Consider the following 19,333-nt stretch of genomic DNA (forward strand, 5'->3'; position numbering starts at 1 on the left):
GGAAGTGGGGTCTCCCCGTCTAGAGAGGCTCTAGCCAGAGTCTTTCACTAAGGAAACTTATCTGATTAATGTTAAAGCCTATTTTGTCGGGATCTAAAACTTGCGCTTGAGACAGACAGCTCTATCTTGACCAGCCCTGCGCATTAGGGAGCCACTACCAAACATAGCACTTCAATTCAGGCTTAGCAGGTTTGTAAATTCGGTAGGACTGTGTTTCAAGGGTGCAGGTTATTCAGTTATCCAATACCGTGCGACAAGCTACTGCACACAAACTAGATCAAGATTACGCGGACTCTTGCGCTCCCTAGGGTCCGCGGGAAAGCTCCGAAACACCGCCCAAGATATTTGCAAGCACAAACGGCGAGGGAACCTATTTTACCTCAGTCCGCTCGGGCCCAAGTCCTGAGGCAGTGCCAATCAGACAGCCACTTCCGTACGGAGGCGGAACTTCCTTCTGCAGCACGCAGGCGTGCGTGAAAGCCCCGCCCCGGAACTGCAGTTTCAGACGCTGCTGCAGTTCCGGGTTGGGCTGGCGCAGGCTGTACGGTGTGTGAGGGGACGGCGGCGGTGAGTTCTGTTGGTGAGTGCAGAGCGGAGCGGGCCGTAGCCGGCTGCGGAGGGGCTCCCGGTGTCCCGACAGCCCAAGTTCCCAGGTAGCTCACGCCCGAGAGCTCTTGCTTGGGGCATCAATGCCCAGCAACCTCCCTTGAAGGGCTCGTGCGGCCCTACTGCCCGAAGGACTCTTGCAGCCGCTGCAGGCATCTCCCCGCGTCCCATTTTTAGCGCTGTTTTTGTTCTCTTCCCCCTTTTCCTGGTGGGACTGAGGTGTCGTGCAGCCGATGCCTGGGCGCGCTGGGCGAGCCTTGCCTGCGAGTCAACGTGCCTCTACACAGGCGCCATGCTAAGCGGCTTTTGACATGCGTCACCGTTTCGTCTTCACATGACGACCCAGTGAGATAAATCTTATTATCCTCAAATTGCCGATGAAGAAACTGAGGCACAGAGATGTTCACCAAAGACTCAGAGCTGGCAAGTGCAGGATCCAGATTTGAATCGAGCCTTGCCTTATGCTTTCCACAGGGTCTGTTTTTTCTCATTTAAAGAGAGCAGTGCGGAACCACTCCCACTCATATGAGTCGTGCATAAGGCTCCCCCACCTCCCGAGACTTGGGTTTCTCGTAGCGAGGGATGGCTTTGAGCTCCCCATCTTCCTATATCCATATGTAAAACTATATGTAGTGGGCTGGATATTCACTACATACGGTTTTACACAGGGCTGGGGTGGAACCTACGATTCGTTCATGTTAGGCAAACACTCTGAGCTACATCTGTAGTTCTAGGTTACTTGAAATGTAGAGAGCTGTATGGGATTTAACCTTTCTGGCCAAGGCCAGAATGATGGAAATGACATTTGCCTTGTTCTAATAGGGAAGAGAGCTCAGTGCACTTGTAATAAAGCCCACTCTGTTCTCTAAACACAGAAACGAAAAAACACTCTGATTTGTACTCCCATCTTCAAATTGACTTATGTAGGTAAGCATCATTCTATCTTTTGGTAAATTTAATTATTTGTGTTCAGCATAAAATTAGATATTATCAATTAGCTATTATCGCACCACTCCCCTTTTAAAGGATTTAAACACTAAATTCTGAGAGGAGTAGGCAGTATTGTTGAAGGTTGCATATAAATTAAGGGTTGGAGCTGGGATTCTAACCAGAATTAGCTCATGTATCTTTACTCCATTGCTTGTGTTCTCTCTGCTCCAAGCCAAACTACCGATTCTGTGGGTGTATTTCATATTCTGGCTGGGAAGATCTCTCTGTGTGTTAAATCATCTTCATGTCCTCAATTGTTTGCGGGGTCTTGTATGTTTTAGGTTTGTTGGACAGTGTGTGTTGCCTTAAAACCTATGTCACTAACCTAGAAGACTTTTTTTTTTTCCAGCAACCATGAAGTTGAAGGAGACAAAATCAAGGCCAAAGCCAGCAAGCCGTGCCAGATTTCATACAAAGGGCATCAAAGTTGTGGGAAAATGGAAGCAGGTGACAATCGATCCAAATCTGTTTGCAGATGGACAGATGGATGACTTGGTGTGCTTTGAGGAACTGACAGATTACCGTTTAGTTTCCCCTGCCAGGAATCCCTCTGGTTTCTTCTCAAATGAAGAACCCAAAAAGAGAAAGGCCCAAGCTGTTTCAGAAGAAGAGGAGGAAGGAGAGTCCAGTTTGCCAAAGAAAAAGATCAAGTTGAAGAATCGCAAAGATGTGGTACTGATTGCCGAAGGAAATACTGCCGAGGATGGATTTGAAGTCAAAGATTCTGAGCCAGAGACTCAGGAAGATGCCACTGTTTGTTCTAATCAAAAGGTAGCAGGAGCAGCATCGGAAAACCTGGCCCAGGCTGTTCCCAAAAAGAAGAAAAACAAAGGGAAAAAAAAACTAGACACTTCCCAGAGCACTGCCCCTAAATTGCCCAAGAAAGCAAAGACATGGATGCCTGAAGTGCAGGACCAGAAGGCAGATGTGTCAGCCTGGAGAGATCTGTTGGTGCCCAAGGCCGTTCTCCGAGCACTCAGCTTTCTAGGCTTCTCTGCACCTACCCCAATCCAAGCTCTGACTCTGGCCCCTGCCATCCGTGACAAACTGGACATTCTTGGAGCCGCTGAGACAGGTAAGGGCTGTTCTTTCTGTCCCAGGCGGGAGAGTGTCTTTAGTTGCACATAGGCTGGAAAAGTAGAAGGAGGGATTGTTGAGATTGTGACCACATTCATTCAAAAGCCGTGTTGAGTGAAGGTGCTGAAGCCATCCGGTCTGTCCTGAAATCTACCCGCATGACTGTGGTACCTTTGCTTTATGTCGGTAGGTCCCATGTGAGATGGAGGTGACAACAGTACTTACCATCTGCTCGCTGCTCTTTGTCAGGTTGAAAGTGTTCTCTCAAAGCTCCACTCAGGAGTTCGAAAGTCAAAACTGCATGTTAGATTTTTTTTTTTTTACAAATGTTCTTGTATATAGATATGTAGGTTTTTGGTTTTAGTCTTTTGATAAAGGCACAGTACATTGATTTTTCAGAAGTGAAAACCAAACATTTTCTGAGAAACAGTGAGCTTGATCACAGTGTGTTTATATATTATTGGATTTGGTCAAGTGTGAATATGAAATTAGAATATTCATCTGTTGTTTCTTGTAATGTCTGGTATTGGAGTTAACAGTAACACTTGTTTCAAGAACTTCTGAAGTGTTCTCTTTTCAATTATCTGAAGTAGTTTAAAATATCGGTGTTTTTCCCTTAAATAATTGTTTAAATTTATCTGGGCTTGCTTGCTCTTTCCTTTCTAGGAAGGCTTTTAAATACAAATACAATTTTTAAAATATTAGTGTTATTTTCTTTTGTTCACTTTTCCCTGAGTAATAGTTTTTCACTCAAAATTCTATCCAGTTCTTTGTTTCATGTAACTGACTGTCTGTTGGAGGTTTAAAAGTATTTTATATATTAAAATAGAATTGTGTGAGCTGTCCCCTTTTCATTATGAAATAACCATCTTTATCCCTATAAGAGTTCTTTGTTCTAATATCTGCTTTCATATGACTACAGGTATTCATTCTGGCTTTATTTTGATTTTGGTATGGTCTGTCCTTTTCCATATTTTCACATAGTTTTTCCTTAGACAGCCATTGCTCTTCTGTTTTATATGCATTCCTGTGAGTAGTTGATAACTTTTGTTTTTTAACTGAGTTATTCAGGCCCTTTATACTTAATGTGATTATGGAAAACAGTTGAGTTTAAATCATGAGTTTAAATCAGTTGTTTTGACTCTTTTGTATTTGTCCCAGATGTTTTTACTGTCATCTTACTTGGTATTAAAATTCTTGGTGATATTACAGATTAAGTATTTGTTATTTGAAATATTTGAGACACATGGTGTTTGTTTTAAATTTAGATTTTTAAAGAAATTAATATTTGTATATACATAATGGAATATCCTAGAGAGTTATAGGATCCAAGTCTATGTATGAAAGTTTTATATTTCAAACACTCATTAAACATATAACCTGAAGGTCATGTTGGCATTCAGAATGTTTAAACATCTTTTAGTACTTGAGAATTCAGATGTTTGGGTTGGGGTACTCAACTTGTATTAGGATCTTTTTGAAAACAAATAAAAACTGTGATGGTGCCTGCCTTTAAGAACCAGAGGGCCTGTGAGTTTTAGTTCAGCCTGGTCTACAAGGCAAGTTCCAAACCAGCCAGGGCTATTTAGAACCAGTCTCAAAACAAAACAGCAACAGAAAAGATGTTTCTGGATTTTTGTGCCCACAAAGCACTTAGGATACAACAGATTCTCTGGGGTTTTACCAAACCAACTAATTCTCTCCTTCTCAGCTCCTGTCAGGTGACCTATAATGCATTTAACTTCTGACTAACTGGAGTTAGAGTCATTCCCCCAAGACTCTCAGGTCCTGGTCTTACAAGACTTTCTTACTGAGCAGCCCCTAGTCCTGATTTGTTTGGCTTCAAATTAAGGAGCTCCTGGTACCCTCCTCAGGTTTAGTACTTCTCACTGACTACCAAAACTCAGGAATCTGGCTTAAAGGTTTTAACATGGGCACAGCCTGATAGGAGAGATTCACAAGGCAGAATGTTGAGGGTAGTAAGAGGGCAAAGGGTTTCCATGAGCCCGCCATGGGCATACCACCTTTTATGAGTTCAGCATCCTGGAAGCTCTTTAAATCCCATTGTTTGTAGTGTTCGTACAGAGCCTCCAGGATATGGGCATGACTGATGATTATTGGAGACTGAAGTCAATCTGCAGTCCCTCTGTGGTGGGTCAGGGAGTCCCTGCCTTGCGGCCGCCAGCTTCCATTCTGAAGTCTTTAGCTCACAGTCGTCTTGTAACAAGACCCTGTTACTCCTGAGGTTTTGAGCCTCATGTCTTAGACCAGGAGTGGAGGTGAAGAATAAATACTGTAACAAAAGGTGCTGCTTTCAAGAAGTGGCAAGGGTTCCATTTCAGGGACTGAGACCCAGTACACAGTCACAGCTTTGTGGTGTCTTCTAGTGTTGGCTTTAGGGTTCACAGACTACGTCACAAGATGTACACATATATTTATCGTAGCTTGCCTTCAAGTGATACAGTGCCTCGTGTGGCATAAGAACTTCTCAAGGGCTTACCTCCACCTCCCTCTCCTTTGTACTTTGTATATATATGTGTGTGTAGTTTTATTTCTATGTTTTAGAAACTCCGAAATATGCTTTTACTGTTTTGGTGTAAGCAGTTACTTTTTTAAAAGAGGCTTAAAACCATTTCTGTTTCTGTAATTTCTGCTGCACTTTGTTCCTTGTGTAGATGGAGATTTTCATAAGCCACCACACTTTCTTCTGCACGGCTTTGGTTAGCATTCTTTACAGCAGATCTGCAGGGATTCAGCTTAGCTTTTGTAAGACTAAAGCAGCCTTTGTTTTGTATTTGTTTTAAAGGAATTTTTTTTCTGGGTAGCCCTGAATTGTCAGTTTTATTTTGCTGAGACTGTCAAATATGGTTGGTTCTATGATGTCTTTTGGTTTTCATTGTTTTTGATAAAAAGTCTGTTGTTTTTCTTAAGTTTTTGAGTTTTGGTTTTTTTTGTTTTTTTTAAGCTTTTGCTTCTAATGTTTTGCTTCTTTGGTGTGGTTATTTTTTACTTAGAACTGGTCATTTGCTTTGAAAACTATTCATAAAAGTTTTTCTTCCTTTTTTCAAATTTTTAAAAACATTTATGTATGTGTGTGCATTTATATATAGGTATGTACAAGCCAAGGCCTGTGTATAGAGACCAGAGGACAGCTAGTGGGAATAGGTAGGTTCATTCCTCCCACCTTGTGGATCTTGGTATTGACCTCAGGTCTTCCTTAGACTTAGTGGCAAGTTCCTTTATCCAAAATTGAACCATCTCACTGGACTATCAAAGTTCTTTGCAGGACTTTTTTTTCTTCCAGAGACCACCTATTGATTTTGCCTGGGGCATTCTTACTTGTCAGCTTCAGAATACAGGATGGATACTTGGGTGTTTGTTCTTTGCCATTGGTGACTTCTGGTCTAGTGCCAGCATACCGAACCTTTCCTTGTTTTATCTCAGGTACCCAGTGCATGCGCTGGAGAAACCTGTGTAGGACGCTGGTGTTTTGGTCTGGTCAGGATGGCACATGGCTCTTTCAGTTTCCTTATTTCTATGCAAGGGCAGGAACTGTGAATGATGACATGTGATCATAGAATCCTGGTGTTTGTGCTTTACTTCTAAGGAAGCGGGAAAACCCTTGCTTTTGCCATCCCGATGATTCATGCAGTGCTGCAGTGGCATAAGATGAAGGCTCCACCCATCCCTATTAGCACTGGCGTGCCACCAAGGGAGACCAGGTTAGGAGCTGCAGCCGATCTCAGATCACCTTGCAAGGATGGCGCTGAGTCTGGAGTGTTGCCTGAGGGGGCCGGAATTGAGAATGAAGCACAGCCCAGTGAAGCTGGAGCCCAGGCCAAACCCCAGCGTGGTGCCTCTGCCTCAGCCCAGCTCTTCCGTGATGATGATGCTGGTGAAGGACCTTCTTCCTTGGTTGAGGAAGAGCTTGTCCCCAAGCAAAATGAGGACAGAGAAGAAAAGCTGGATGAAGAGCAGGCTGGGAAGTTAAAACAGGAATCATGTGACCAAATTGCTGCCTATAAAGTACCCCCAAGGCGTCCTCTGCTGGGACTGGTCCTGACTCCCACTCGAGAGCTGGCTGTCCAGGTCAGACAACACATTGATGCTGTGGCCAAGTTTACAGGTGAGCTTAGTTCCACTTAGTAAATGTTTCTAAACGGGTCTCTAAATGCCAGGAGACTACAGTGAGAGTTGTGGCTCCTGTACTCTAGTGGAACTTTCTCATCTGCTGAAAAGTCAAGTCCTTTAGAAATCAACTGACAGTTGTTCCAATTCTCTCAAGGGGACCAGATCAAGGGGAGCCTGACCTTTTAAGAACAATGCTGAACCCTGCCTTGAGATAAGAGCTTAATTCTGTTCCTTTTGGGAAGGGTTTTCAGTGTGGTGTTTATCCTAACAAAAGGCATGTTTCTCGCTGAGTTCGTCCTCTCCTTCGAGGCGCTTCCTGAGTGCCTTGGCTGTATTACCCTGTGTGTTCACTCCTGTCCCTTGGCCCAGAGCAGCTCTCTCTGAAAGAGAAGACAACACCATCCTTCCCAGCACTGTAGAACATCACTGCTTATGTTCAGAGCTGTGGAAGTAAGGGTGACCAGGTTTAAATCCAGCCTTCCTTGTGGTGAGAGGGGAGAGAATTTGACCAGGTTCAAATCCAGCCTTTCTTGTGGTTAGAAGGGGGAGAATAGAAAGAAACGGCAAAGTAGACAAAATACAGAATACTTGGTAATCCCTCTAGGAGGCCAGGCCAACTTTTTCAGTTCTTCTTTGGCAGAGAAGGCTGTGATAGTGACCATGCACTGCTCCATAGGACGAGCAGCCAGACGGACTAACGTTGTTGTTAACACTGTGGTTTTCTGTCCTGTAGGGATTAAAACAGCGATTTTAGTTGGTGGAATGTCCACACAGAAACAGCAAAGGATGCTGAACCGCCATCCCGAGATTGTGATCGCCACCCCTGGTCGGCTTTGGGAGCTAGTTAAAGAAAAACATCCTCATTTGAGCAACCTCCGGCAGCTCAGGTGAAAGACAGTCCCTTCCCCCTTCACTCTTAACCCTCTCTGAAGTGAGCCTGAGGTGGCTGGATGGTGCTCTCTCACTATCACTGAACAGTGGCCATCTAGGCCATATCCTCAGACATGAAGCGTGCGTGAGAAAAGTGAATGGATACCCTCGTGCTGATGGTAAGGTGCCTGCATGTACAAGTGGATGAGAGTATGTGACTGGGGTGGGAGTGGGATATTCTGTAGAACTTTCTCTTCCCTGAAGTTGCACTAACCATTGTTTTGGGTCTGCAGGTGCCTGGTGATAGATGAGGCTGATCGGATGGTTGAGAAAGGCCATTTTGCTGAACTCTCCCAGCTGCTAGAGCTGCTAAATGACTCCCAGTATAACCCGAATCGACAAACTCTTGTTTTTTCTGCCACGCTAACGCTGGTACACCAAGTTCCAGCTCGACTCCTTCATAAGAAGCATGTGAAGAAAATGGATAAAACCACCAAACTTGACCTTCTTATGCAGAAGATTGGCATGCGGGGCAAGCCAAAAGTCATTGACCTCACAAGGAATGAGGGTACAGTGGAGACACTGACGGAGACCAAGATCCACTGTGAGACTGATGAGAAAGACTTGTATCTCTACTACTTCCTCATGCAGTACCCAGGTCGTAGCCTGGTGTTTGCCAACAGCATCTCCTGCATTAAACGCCTCTCTGGACTCCTCAAGGTCCTGGATATCATGCCACTGACTCTCCATGCCTGCATGCACCAGAAGCAAAGGCTCAGAAACCTGGAGCAGTTTGCTCGTCTGGAGGAGTAAGTGAAGTCTGTCTCCAGGGGCATGGCTTTGAACCATGAGCCACTGTACTCAGGGGCCAGGGTGGCAGGGAACTAGGGACCCCATCCTCAGTTATAGGTGCCTTAGCACAAGACAGGGTAGCTCTCCTTTCCTTCTTTTTTTTTTTTTTTTCTTTTTCTTGATTTTATTTCTGTATATGGCAAGGTCGCTTATTCATTGTGTTTGTTTGCTATTAATGTTCTACTTTGACTTCCAGTAATTGGACAACAAATGAAGTCCTGGCCATCCAGTTACTTCTAACATCCTTGAGAAGCAGCAGAGTAAATTGTGATTGAGATCACAGACCCAGAGTCCACGCCACACCTCATGTTTGTCCATCTGTCTATGGACTAACTCTGATGCAGGGAGTGGATACAGGTTTTCTTGTCTAAGGAAGAGTGAGGCAGTCTCTCAGAATGGAGGAGGTTAAGTGAGATGGTATTAGGAGGTAAAGACAGCGACCCAGAATATATGTGGCTTCACTTAACTCACTGACAGAATATGGGTGCTTGAGACAGACCCAGGCTTGGGGTCCTGATTCCACAACAGAACAGACAAGTGCACACTATGGAAAATGGATCTCTCAGCCTTAGGTTCTTAGTTATAAAAGGGCGATACTAGCATTACCTTGTAGGGCTGACTAGTAATTGCTATTATTTTAAATTATGGATGTGCTTTGTTTCCATCACAGCTGTGTTCTCTTGGCAACAGATGTAGCAGCTCGAGGTCTGGATATTCCTAAAGTTCAGCATGTCATCCACTACCAGGTATGGCTCTTAGCATTAAAGCTTCCCTGTCCTCGCCCACAGTCCTGCCCCCTGCAATGTATGGGGACGTGTTAAAGCAAAGGTTGAAGCAGAGAGAGGATATTGCTCCTCAGGCTTCTGTAACATGTTCATATTAGCATCTAGTGCCCACTCTTACAGCTTTTGAAACACTTAGGGAGTGTTTTCAGGCTATTTGATATCAACGGATTACAGTGTAATCTTGCTCTGCTTTCTGTTACTACAACAAAATTCCTAAGATATGGTAATTTGTAAGAAGGTGTGCCTGTTGATTCTGGGGCCTGAAAAGTCCAAGGGCATGGCACCAACATGTGCTCAGCTTCGGGTGGGATCCTTGATGTGGAAGGGCAAGCAGGCGGTAAACATGAGGGAGATAGCCCTGGTATGCAGCATGCCATGAACTCCGCCCTGGGACAGGAGAACTCCCCCATTCCTGTTTCTAGCTCATCCACACCTCTCCTAGGCCTCTATCAGCATTGCTGCACTTGTTACATAGAAGAATTTAGCTTCAGCATGAGTTTTGGTGGGGACAGACCACAGCAACATGGTTTTTGTTTTTATATTTGTTTGTTGTCTTTGAGACAGGATTTCTCTGTGTAGCCTTGGCTGTCTTGGACTCACTTTGTAGACCAGGCTGGCCTCAGACTCTGCCTGCCTCTGCCTCCCTGAGTGCTAGGGTTACAGGCATGCACCACTGCTCCCAGCTTTATTTTTGTAATTTTAATTTTTATTGAAAATAGATTTTTTTCTTACAGTATATTCTGATCACAATTCCTCTTCCCCAGGTCATCCCAGATCCTCCCCATCTTCCAACCCACCTACATCTATACCCTTTCTATTTCTCTCATTACAATATAAGCAACTAAAACAAAACAAATCAGAATAGAACTATAACAAACAGAAAAAAAGAGTCAAAGATAAAACACAAGAATGCATACAGATGCAGAGGCACACATATTCCCCCATACAAAATCCCATAAAAATACAAAATCAGCAACCACAATACATAGACAAATACCTGTAAAAAAGGAAAATAAATAAATAAAAAGCTTGTGCAAAGCATTATAAAAATACCATACCAAAACTACCATTGCGTTCATTTGTTTTGGCCATCTACTGCTGGGTCTTGGGTTTGCCCTGAAGTGTGGTTTGAATACCCAGTGAGACTTGGAGAAAACTTATTTTTCCTTTGCTAGGGGCTGTGAGTTATGGATGGGGCCTTGTATTCACCCTCCTTCTCCCATCTTCTCCCCTGGACCCCATCTGGCTTAGATCTGTGCAGGCCCTATCCATGCTGCTTCTGTCATTCTGAGTTCATATGTGTGTCAGTCCTGTGTCTAGGCCTCATTCCTTAGTGTCTTCCATCCCTACTGGCTTATACAATCTTTTACTTTTCTTCTTCCACAAAGTTCCCTGAGCCCTGAGAGGAAGAGTTTGATGGAGACATCCACTTAAGACTGAATGTTCCAAGGCCTCTCACTGTACATTGTCCAGGTGTTGGTCTCTGCATTTGTTGCCATCTACTTCAGGAGAAAGCTTTTTTTTTTTAAGATTGATTGATTGATTGATTGATTATTTGTATGGTATTCTGCCTGCATGTACACCAGAAGAGGGCACCAGATCTTGTTAGAGATGGTTGTGAGCCACCTTATGGTTGCTGGGAATTGAACCCAGGACCTTTGGAAGAGCAAACAGTTCTCTTAACCTCTGAACTGAGCCATCTCTCCAGCCCCTCATTTTTTTTTTTTTATGGCTGAGCTGTGATCTATGAGCATAGTAGAACATTGTTAGGAGTCGTTTAATTGCTATGTTTCTTTAACAGAACAGTAGTATTTGTTTTTCCCTAGGTCTGTGGCATATCTTATTTCAGTTTCTTGGCCATTCAAGCAGTGTCAGGCGTGGGTTCCATCTCATGGTATTGGTCTTAATTCTAATCGAATATTAGTTGCTTGCTTTGTCACTATTGCACCAGCGTATTCGTCATTGTAGGTTGGAGAGTTTGTAGCCGGGTTGCTGTTTACCTTTCTCTTCTGGTAACGTGTTGGATACTCTTTAGTACTATGAACACTAGTTCACATAGACACTAGTCCATGGGGGTTCTAGTAGTTCTAGTAGGTTCTAGGTAGGCTCGACTTCCCCATGTCCAGTGAGTTATGGACATGTCTTCAGCAGTGTGGCTTTACCGTCAGTTGTGGAGAGCAATAGTTAACCTTGGCAATAGCCCTGGGTGGTTTGGGGATTTCAAGGGGCCACCTCACTGCAGTGTGTTTAGTGTTAGTCTGGTGTGCAGTGCAAGGGTGCTGTAGGTAAGACCTCCCTTGGCTAAATCCCAGCTGTGTGACCTTCAACAAGTTGTTCAGTCTCGGTCCCTTGGTTTTCTCATTTTGTGAATGACAGGATAGGTGTCTCTGGGTTAGTAAGACACATATGTTAAGATATAAGAGCTTGGGCAGCCAAATCGGAAACACCAACTGCATATCGATTGGGAAGAGCAAACAGCAGAATGTAGTTGGTTGTAGTAGGGAGCATGAGCTCCAGATCCTACTGCCAGGAATTGAACACTACTCTGATGCTTCAGGGTTGATAGCTTTGTGCGGCTGAGAGTCCTCCTCCACTCAGGCCATGTCAGCTGTGGTATGTTTTATATTTAATTTACATCTTCTTTGCATCCTCGTAAGTATTCATAAGGATGCTGGGACTCTTACCAGAAGCTGGTGCCAGAAGTGGTTTAAAACACAAAGGCCCTCCACATCCTGATAATACATGTTCTGACAGCCAGTTAAGGCAGCAGCTAGGGGTATAGGTCACCTCATTCCTGGGAAGGAGCTTCTGACACTTCTGGCTCCATCTGTGGCTCTCCACACACAGGTACTCTGACACCATTTGTTTCAGTGCCATTGTCTGTAAACAGGAAGCAACAGTCACACCTGCCCCTTAGGGTTATTATGAGAACTGAGTTGAGTAGCTACTGAAGCACCTACACAGTCTAAGTGTGGAAAGCCTGGAATCTGTTAGGATGCTTTTTATTTTTCATTTTTAGTTCTTTTGCTTTTAAAAACCTTTGAGGGTACAGATTTCAGATTAGTGCCTCTCTAGAACAGAGGGACTGGGTCTGTTTTAGAAGCTACCATGACCACATAATATAGTCCCAGCCCCTAAGAAGTACTACATCCCATAGAGAAGAAATGAGATATGACCACCACTAGAACACAAGGCAGGAAATATTAGAAAATTATCACATGGAATATAGTTTGAAAGGATGCCAAGCGCTTTCTAGACGATGCTGGCGTTCCAGGATGGAGAGGTTGGGATATGCAGAGGGGTGTAAGGAATGTGTAGAAGGAGGTGTGCTCAGGGTATGCCTTAGGGTTTTGCTGCTGTGGTAAATACCAGGACCAAAAAGCAACTTGGGAAGGAAAGGGTTTGTTTCACCTTGCAGCCTAACATGAAGGGAAGTCGGGGCAAGAACCTAGAGGCAGGAACTGGAGCTGCAGCATGGAGAAACGCTGCTTCCTGGCTTGTTCTTCACTGCTTGCTTGGTTTGCTTACTTGCTTGGTTTGCAACCCAGGACTACCTGTCCAGGGTGCCATTAACCACAGTGGGCGGGCCCTCTCACATCAATCATTAGTCAAGAAAACGCCCTACAGGCCAGTCAATCTGATTGCAGTACTTTTCTAGTTGAGGCTCCTTCTTCCCAGATGACTCTAATTTGTATCCAATTCAGAAAAAAGGCTAGCACAGGGTCACTTAGCCTGGAATGAGAAGAGGACTTTGTTGGTAGGTGCGTAGTTGCTGAGGCCAGCAGGTAATTGGGAGCAGGTGGCCTAGAGTATCGCTGGCTCTCCATTCCATAAGATGAACAGCACATCTCATTTCTAGAATCATGGCCAACGGTTCATAGTGATACTGCGCCTACTGCACTTCATTAGTGGTGGCTGCTACAGGAAGCAGGGGTGCCAGGACCCATGCCATGCTTTCTGTGGACAACAAACCTGTTGTAGCTGGGGTTAACATGCTCTTTGAACCCTGGCTCACACATTTTTTTAGATAACCTAGTGGAAGAGTGGGTGGACCTCTCTGTATTTTAGCTTCCTAGTTTATATTATGTGGACAATGATGAAGTGTTTTTGTTACTTTTTATACTATTTTATTTTGGTTTCTTAATGCCTCTTCCTCCCTTCTCCACCCCAATCCCTTCCAACACTCCACCACCAGGTAGGAAAGAAGACATGTTAGTGGGGCTAAGAGGTATAGTTTTTCTTAGCTACTTCCTGCTGCTAAGGGCCATTGGGTTCCTTGGGGCAAGTTCAACCTTCGTTTCAGGAGATCTCCAACTTCTTCTCATCCAACTGTGTCAACAGCAACTAGGGACAGCACGGGGCAGGGTATACTAGCAGCCTTCTTTCTCAGAGTCCCCCAACACGCTGGGCTCTAGCTTTTATTTCCTCTCCAGAGTCCTCAGATTTAAACTATCTGCAACTGGCAAAGGGCCCCTCTCAGAGCCTCAGGCAAATAGGTTGCTGCTGTGGACAGTCTGAATCAGTCCCATATCCTACACCTGGGATCAAAACAAAAACATGTTTACATATCATAAACCAAAATGCCCATAACAAATAAGTATTTCATATGACTGAATAATATTGTCTTCTTTACATTTCTGTTGCTGTGATAAAACAGTATGGCCAAGGCAGATTACAGAAGAAAAGGTTTATTTGGCCCATGGTTCCAGAGGGTTAAGAGTCTTGATGAGGGAATAGAGCTGACAGGTGAAAAGTGGGTGGCGCAGCAGCTGAGAGCTCAACTGCAAATATGAAGCAGAGAGTACGATAGAAATGGTGCCCGACTTTTGAGACCTCAAAGCCTGCCGCCAGTGACACACTTCCTCCGGTGAGGTGATGCCTCCCAGGTCTCAAAAAACAGCTGCCAATTGGGGACCGAGTCTTCAAATGCATGACACCTAGCGGGACCATCTCATTCAAACCTGCATGTACAAAGTGTTTTGCGGTTGCTTGGCCTAAAGCAGTCACTCAGTAACTGTTGGTCATAAATGTACTATCATCAGTTACCTATCAGAGCTGAAGAATCTGGAGTTTCAAAGCTGAGACTCAAGTAGATGCTGTTGGTCAAAAGGAGTGTGGGAGTGGAGAAGATGAGAGAAAACCAGACAAACGAGATTGATTGTGAAGAGCTAGACCAGTGTGGAGGCTCTGGGAGAGCAGAGCCTGCATAGTGAATGGGATGTCAACTTAGGGCAGTCTGTGTCAGGACATAGCCTAAGCTGGAGACCTAGAGAGGTCTCTGTCCTGCAAAGAACAGAGCCAGTTGGGAGTGTGGCCCTTAGGAAAGAACAATTTTGGGCAGTGTCTGTGTGCCGATCATCGTTGCTGCTTTGGCAGGTACCCCGCACTTCAGAGATTTATATCCACCGAAGTGGTCGGACTGCTCGTGCTACCAGTGAAGGCCTCAGCTTGATGCTGATTGGGCCCGAGGATGTGATTAACTTCAAGAAGATTTACAAAACTCTCAAGAAAGACGAGGACATCCCACTGTTCCCGGTGCAGGCAAAGTACATGGATGTAGTCAAGGTAAAAAAGTTATGCTCCAGTGTACTGCCTCTCACAGAACACCTTACTCTGAGACCAGAAGCCCTATCCTAGGGAATGGAGAAATGTTTCTGTTGATGGCTAGATGGTGGCTTTTGTAAAAAGGGTGGAAGTGTCAGACCTGGGAGAAAAGCAGAAAAGGTAGTGACTAGAGAAGTGTATTTTGTACCTTATTTATTTTGCTATTGGTCCTGAACTCTACTTCTTCTGTTCCAGCCAGACAGTTCAGTGAGCACAGCCATATAGACATTTGTCAGAGAGCTGTGAACAGCAAGATAAAGGCTGAAGGTGTGATGTACTTGTGAAATAGAGGCAGTAAGACTTGCTTTCTGAGCTTATAGTAACTCAGGAGCATTCACTGTGATTGCTGTGTGCCCTGGGCCACCGTGCATCAGGGGCTAATATGAGGCAGTTTTCCCAAGAGACTCACCAGTGTTTGTATAGGCCATGTCCACAGCACAGTGAGGTTTCTTTTCCACGGAGCACAGGCTTAACAGGCATGTGCTTATGATGTGGAGAGCAAAGGCTTTATCCCACTCCAGAGATAAGGGTGAAGATGAGATGGAGTTGCGGGCAATGAGGGAGTGAAAACAAGGGGCAGTTGGAGGGCCTGTGGCCATTTGGGCATGAAAGTTAGCTGTGTGAGCATTTAGATGGGGCTGGCGGAAGATGGGATCACAGAGAATTCCTGGTAAAGACACTGGGAGCCACCCCAGTTTCACACGTCCATATTTCCACTGCACATGATCTCTGCATGTCAGGATGAGGGGACATTGTATCACTGCAGTCTTACCTCAAGACACATAAGAAAGAGACTCGAGGAAGGCAGGTGTGTCAGCTGGAGAGACAAGTTCACTCGGAACAGCCTGGGACAGTCCTCTAAGGAGGTACAGGCAGGCTTCTGTGGTTGTGTGTGGGGGTCACCTGGGCTTTCAGCAGGAACCTGGGCCAGGATTTCCATAGGATTTGCAATGTCTCTCATTGGCCACTCATCTCAGTGCAGTTTAGGAACAGCTTCAGTGAAGCTTTGCTTGCTGAGAGGCCCAGACCCTCCATCAGGTAAGCGCTTTGTGTTACTGTCCCCTCAGGAGCGGATCCGTCTAGCCCGGCAGGTTGAAAAAGCTGAGTACCGGAACTTCCAGGCTTGTCTACACAACTCCTGGATGGAGCAGGCAGCGGCAGCCCTCGAGATTGAGCTAGAAGAAGAGATGTACAAAGGTGTGCCTGGGCAGGGTGGGAAGCCTGCGTTCGGTGTTCGCTTTCCCTTTAGCTTATCTGGTTGGGACCATCCTTACTTCTGTGAGCCTGTCAGGGGCAACAAGGTGCCCTTTTCTTGTCTCCAGGCTGCTCATCCTGTATGGGCTAGGTGCCTTGGGTCTTTCTTGTCCTACTGCCTCATAGAGCCAGCCCTTGGAATCCATTAGTGGGAACAGATCACAAGCAGGATGTCCTTGTTACTGCAGCCTGTTCTTTTACTGTGTGATTAGCCTTTCTGCTATACTGTTCTCTTCATCTGTAAGACAGGTAATGAACTCCCTATCTCCCAGCTTAAGGTTGAGTAAAGGAAGCTAAACTGATAAACCTATGCTGGAAAACAGGGAGCATATGAACAACCACTAAGTCGGTATTTATCATAGTAGTTAGTGCCGCTCCTGCCTTCCAGGGCAGCACAGCGCCTCCATGTCTCATGTAACTTCTCCAGTTTCTTAGCATGAATGGAGAGGGAACTGTTGTTCTTTTACATGAGGGATAAAGGCTCACAGAGAGCTGTGCAGTGGTGGCACACGCCTTTAATCCCAGCACTTGGGAGGCAGAGGCAGGTGGATCTCTGTGAGATTGAGGTCAGCCTGTTCTACAGAGTAAGTTCCAGAACAGCCAGGGCTATTCAAAGAAACCCTGTCTCGAAAAACTGAAAAGGGAAAAAAAAAAGGCTCACAGAAGAAATTTGTACATCAGAATAGCTCTACCAGCAGGCATTGCCTAAAGCCCTCTTTTGTCTATGGGCTGGAAACCAAGGAAGGGACCAGAGATGAAGCTGTATGGCCCTGCACAGAGAAGCTGAGAACACCTCTGGGGCCTGTAACAGCAGTGCAGTTCTGCTGAGGTGTCAGCTGCTCAGTACCCAGTCTGCTCAGAGGCAGACTTGTAGCTCAGTGTGGGAGCCAGGCGTTGGCCAACAGCGTGCTCCTCCTTGTCGCTCAGGTCTGGGGCTCAAACAGAGACGTGAGCTTTCTACCTTTCCTGACGTCAGGCCTGGGTGTGGACTTGGGTTGTGCCCACCTCTGCAGTGGGTCACAGCATTGCTTGGGGAGGTCCTGGAGAGTCAGGCTGCAGAGAATTCTCACTTTCTCCTGAGGAATTTGTGGTTGCCACACCCCAGGAGGCAGCATGTGACTACAGAGGTACAACAACAGACTTCAGTAAGATGTGAGTTCTATCTAGTCTGATAATTTGCTCTGTGTCAGTTGTATGACTCTAGGTCTGAGTTGCCTTATCTGTGTAATGAGGAGTTTCTGTCTTTACTGGTTTCTTGAAAAATGAAGGACAGTGGTCCACTGTGTCCCCCCTAAACATAAGTTCTTCAAAATTCTGAACTGTCAAGCCACCACACCTTGTATTACTCTAAGAAAGTGCTTGTGCAAAAACATGATCTTACACTTGTGTGTCCTAAGGAGGAAAAGCTGACCAGCAAGAAGAACGTCGGCGACAGAAGCAAATGAAAATTTTGAAGCAGGAGCTACGCCATTTGCTCTCCCAGCCACTCTTCCAAGAGAATCAGAAGACCAGGTACCCCACACAGTCTGGCAGGCCACCTCAGCCTGTGGTGGCCCCCAGGAATGAGTCTGCGCTGAACTGCCTCTCCAGACAGAAGAGGAGGAAGAAGAAGAAGCCAAAAGAGCTTCGGGCACCACCACAGGCAAGTCCAAGCACAAGCTAACTGCCCTGGGTCAGTGTGCTGACTGTTCAGTGTTGTCCTCCAGTTGTCTTTGAAAGCCTCCCTGTCCTTGCTTTCACTCCACCATCCACTTGGGAAAACCTCCCACTCTTGTGTCACTTAGCAGCAAAGACCTCATGCACACACGTGTTGTGGAGCAAGTGTGGTAACCAGCAGCTGTGTGTCTGTATCCAGGGTATGCAGGCTGCTTGTGTACGCCTCGGTTTCCAAATTAAAAACAAGTGGGAGCTGGAGACTCAGTCCGAGGGCGTTGCAGTGTGTTTTATCATTAACTTTGAGATTCCTTTGGTTCTCTGAGCTGTTTCCTTGATAAGGGAAATGGTGTCTTAGGCCTCTAGCCACGAGTCCCTGTGTCACAGTACTGCCAGGTCTTCAGCACGTTCTCGTCCTTCTCCACAGCAGTACAGTACACCTTTGGTCTGTCACACTACCATCTGCTGCCTTATCTAAGCTGCCCTGGAAGGTGGACAGGGAAGAGCTTGCTGTCCTTGGACTGCTCTCAGCTCACAAAGCTTCAGGGTCAAGAGAAAAAGACCACTAGATCTGCCCCAAGCTCCTGGTCACTGCTTCCTGTGCTGTTGGTTGTCCTAGCTCTTGTAAAGCAGACTTCTCAGTGTGAACTGCCCTGGGTCCATCCTGGGGTACTGCTGTGTTCTCTGAGGAACGTTACTCTTGTGTGGAAAGCTCAGTGCTCTGAGCTGCTTGCCTCACAGTGCTGGCCAGTGCAGAGCTTCAGGAGTGGAGGCCTCCAGTCTTGCATTGGGACCTAATGTAAATACAGTGCAGGGTCAGTGACCCTTGCTGCCTGGCTGGCTCAGGGTCAGTCTGTTAACTAGCACTCTTAATCTGGAGAAGTACAGCTCAGCCTGGACTCTGGGACAGATGCTTGCGGGCATGCTTCAGATGTTTGATTTGAGCTCTTTGGGATTGAATAGAGTACACAGGCATGCCTAAATACCCTAGTATCCAAGAAACATGGCCTCCCTCAACTCTCAGCAAGGCTGAGAGGTTGCATGGGACTTGGATTCTGGTGTCACTGTTGACTGAATGCCTGGCATTAAGATAGTTTGTAGCCCCCTGTATCTCACGTGCTAGTCGGGTACTCTACCACTGGGTTACCTGTCTCCCCAACCCCACTCCGTCCGCTCCCCTTCCCTCCTCTTTTAACTTAAATATAATGTGGTGGAGGGTGGGGCCTGATCACACATGGAGATAATTGGTTTTTCATGGTTCTGGGGCTCTTGGGTGGCAGGTGCTTATACCCATTGCACCCTCTGCTGACCCTTCTTTTTAATTTGAATGGTCGCATTGTCTACTCAGGCTTTGAAATGGGAATCCTCTTGCCTCAGTATCCTCACAAGCTAGGATTATAGGGCTGTACTACCACTCCTAGCTAGTAGATACTTTTATTGATGTAAAGTCTCATTTGGTTGTCTATGAGGTCATGGTGTACCTTAACACTCTTTGACTACAAAAAATAAAA

At 45.7% G+C, this 19,333-nt stretch overlaps 2 protein-coding genes across 6 annotated transcripts in view; one reads left to right on the forward strand and one right to left on the reverse strand.

Moving 5' to 3' along the window:
- LOC129666089 (interferon alpha-inducible protein 27, mitochondrial-like) overlaps positions 1-448 on the reverse strand; it is a 16,325-nt gene extending 15,877 nt beyond the window's left edge. The window contains exon 1 of the mRNA XM_055593111.1: positions 380-448. The gene's annotated coding sequence lies outside the window, so the exon portion shown is untranslated. The remainder of the gene's footprint in view (positions 1-379) is intronic.
- Positions 449-517: 69 nt separating this feature from the next.
- Positions 518-18,090, forward strand: Ddx24 (DEAD-box helicase 24). 5 transcript variants are annotated; one of them, XM_055593044.1, is made up of 10 exons: positions 518-580; positions 1,482-1,533; positions 1,946-2,671; positions 6,281-6,799; positions 7,538-7,691; positions 7,968-8,483; positions 9,197-9,272; positions 14,688-14,876; positions 15,983-16,112; positions 17,567-18,090. In XM_055593044.1, exons 3-10 carry the CDS (start codon positions 1,951-1,953, stop codon positions 17,830-17,832), a joined length of 2,571 nt encoding a protein of 856 aa, XP_055449019.1. In that variant the 5' UTR covers positions 518-580; positions 1,482-1,533; positions 1,946-1,950; the 3' UTR covers positions 17,833-18,090. The 5 variants fall into 5 exon arrangements, with proteins under 5 accessions (XP_055449019.1, XP_055449018.1, XP_055449022.1 ...); XM_055593045.1 differs by lacking the exon at positions 518-580 and adding an exon at positions 595-653; XM_055593043.1 differs by lacking the exon at positions 1,482-1,533.
- Positions 18,091-19,333: the final 1,243 nt, after the last annotated feature.

Source organism: Psammomys obesus, unplaced genomic scaffold, assembly GCF_907164565.1.
Source record: "Psammomys obesus unplaced genomic scaffold, mPsaObe1.curated_primary_1811, whole genome shotgun sequence".
In the NCBI taxonomy this organism is placed as follows: Eukaryota; Metazoa; Chordata; class Mammalia; order Rodentia; family Muridae; genus Psammomys; species Psammomys obesus.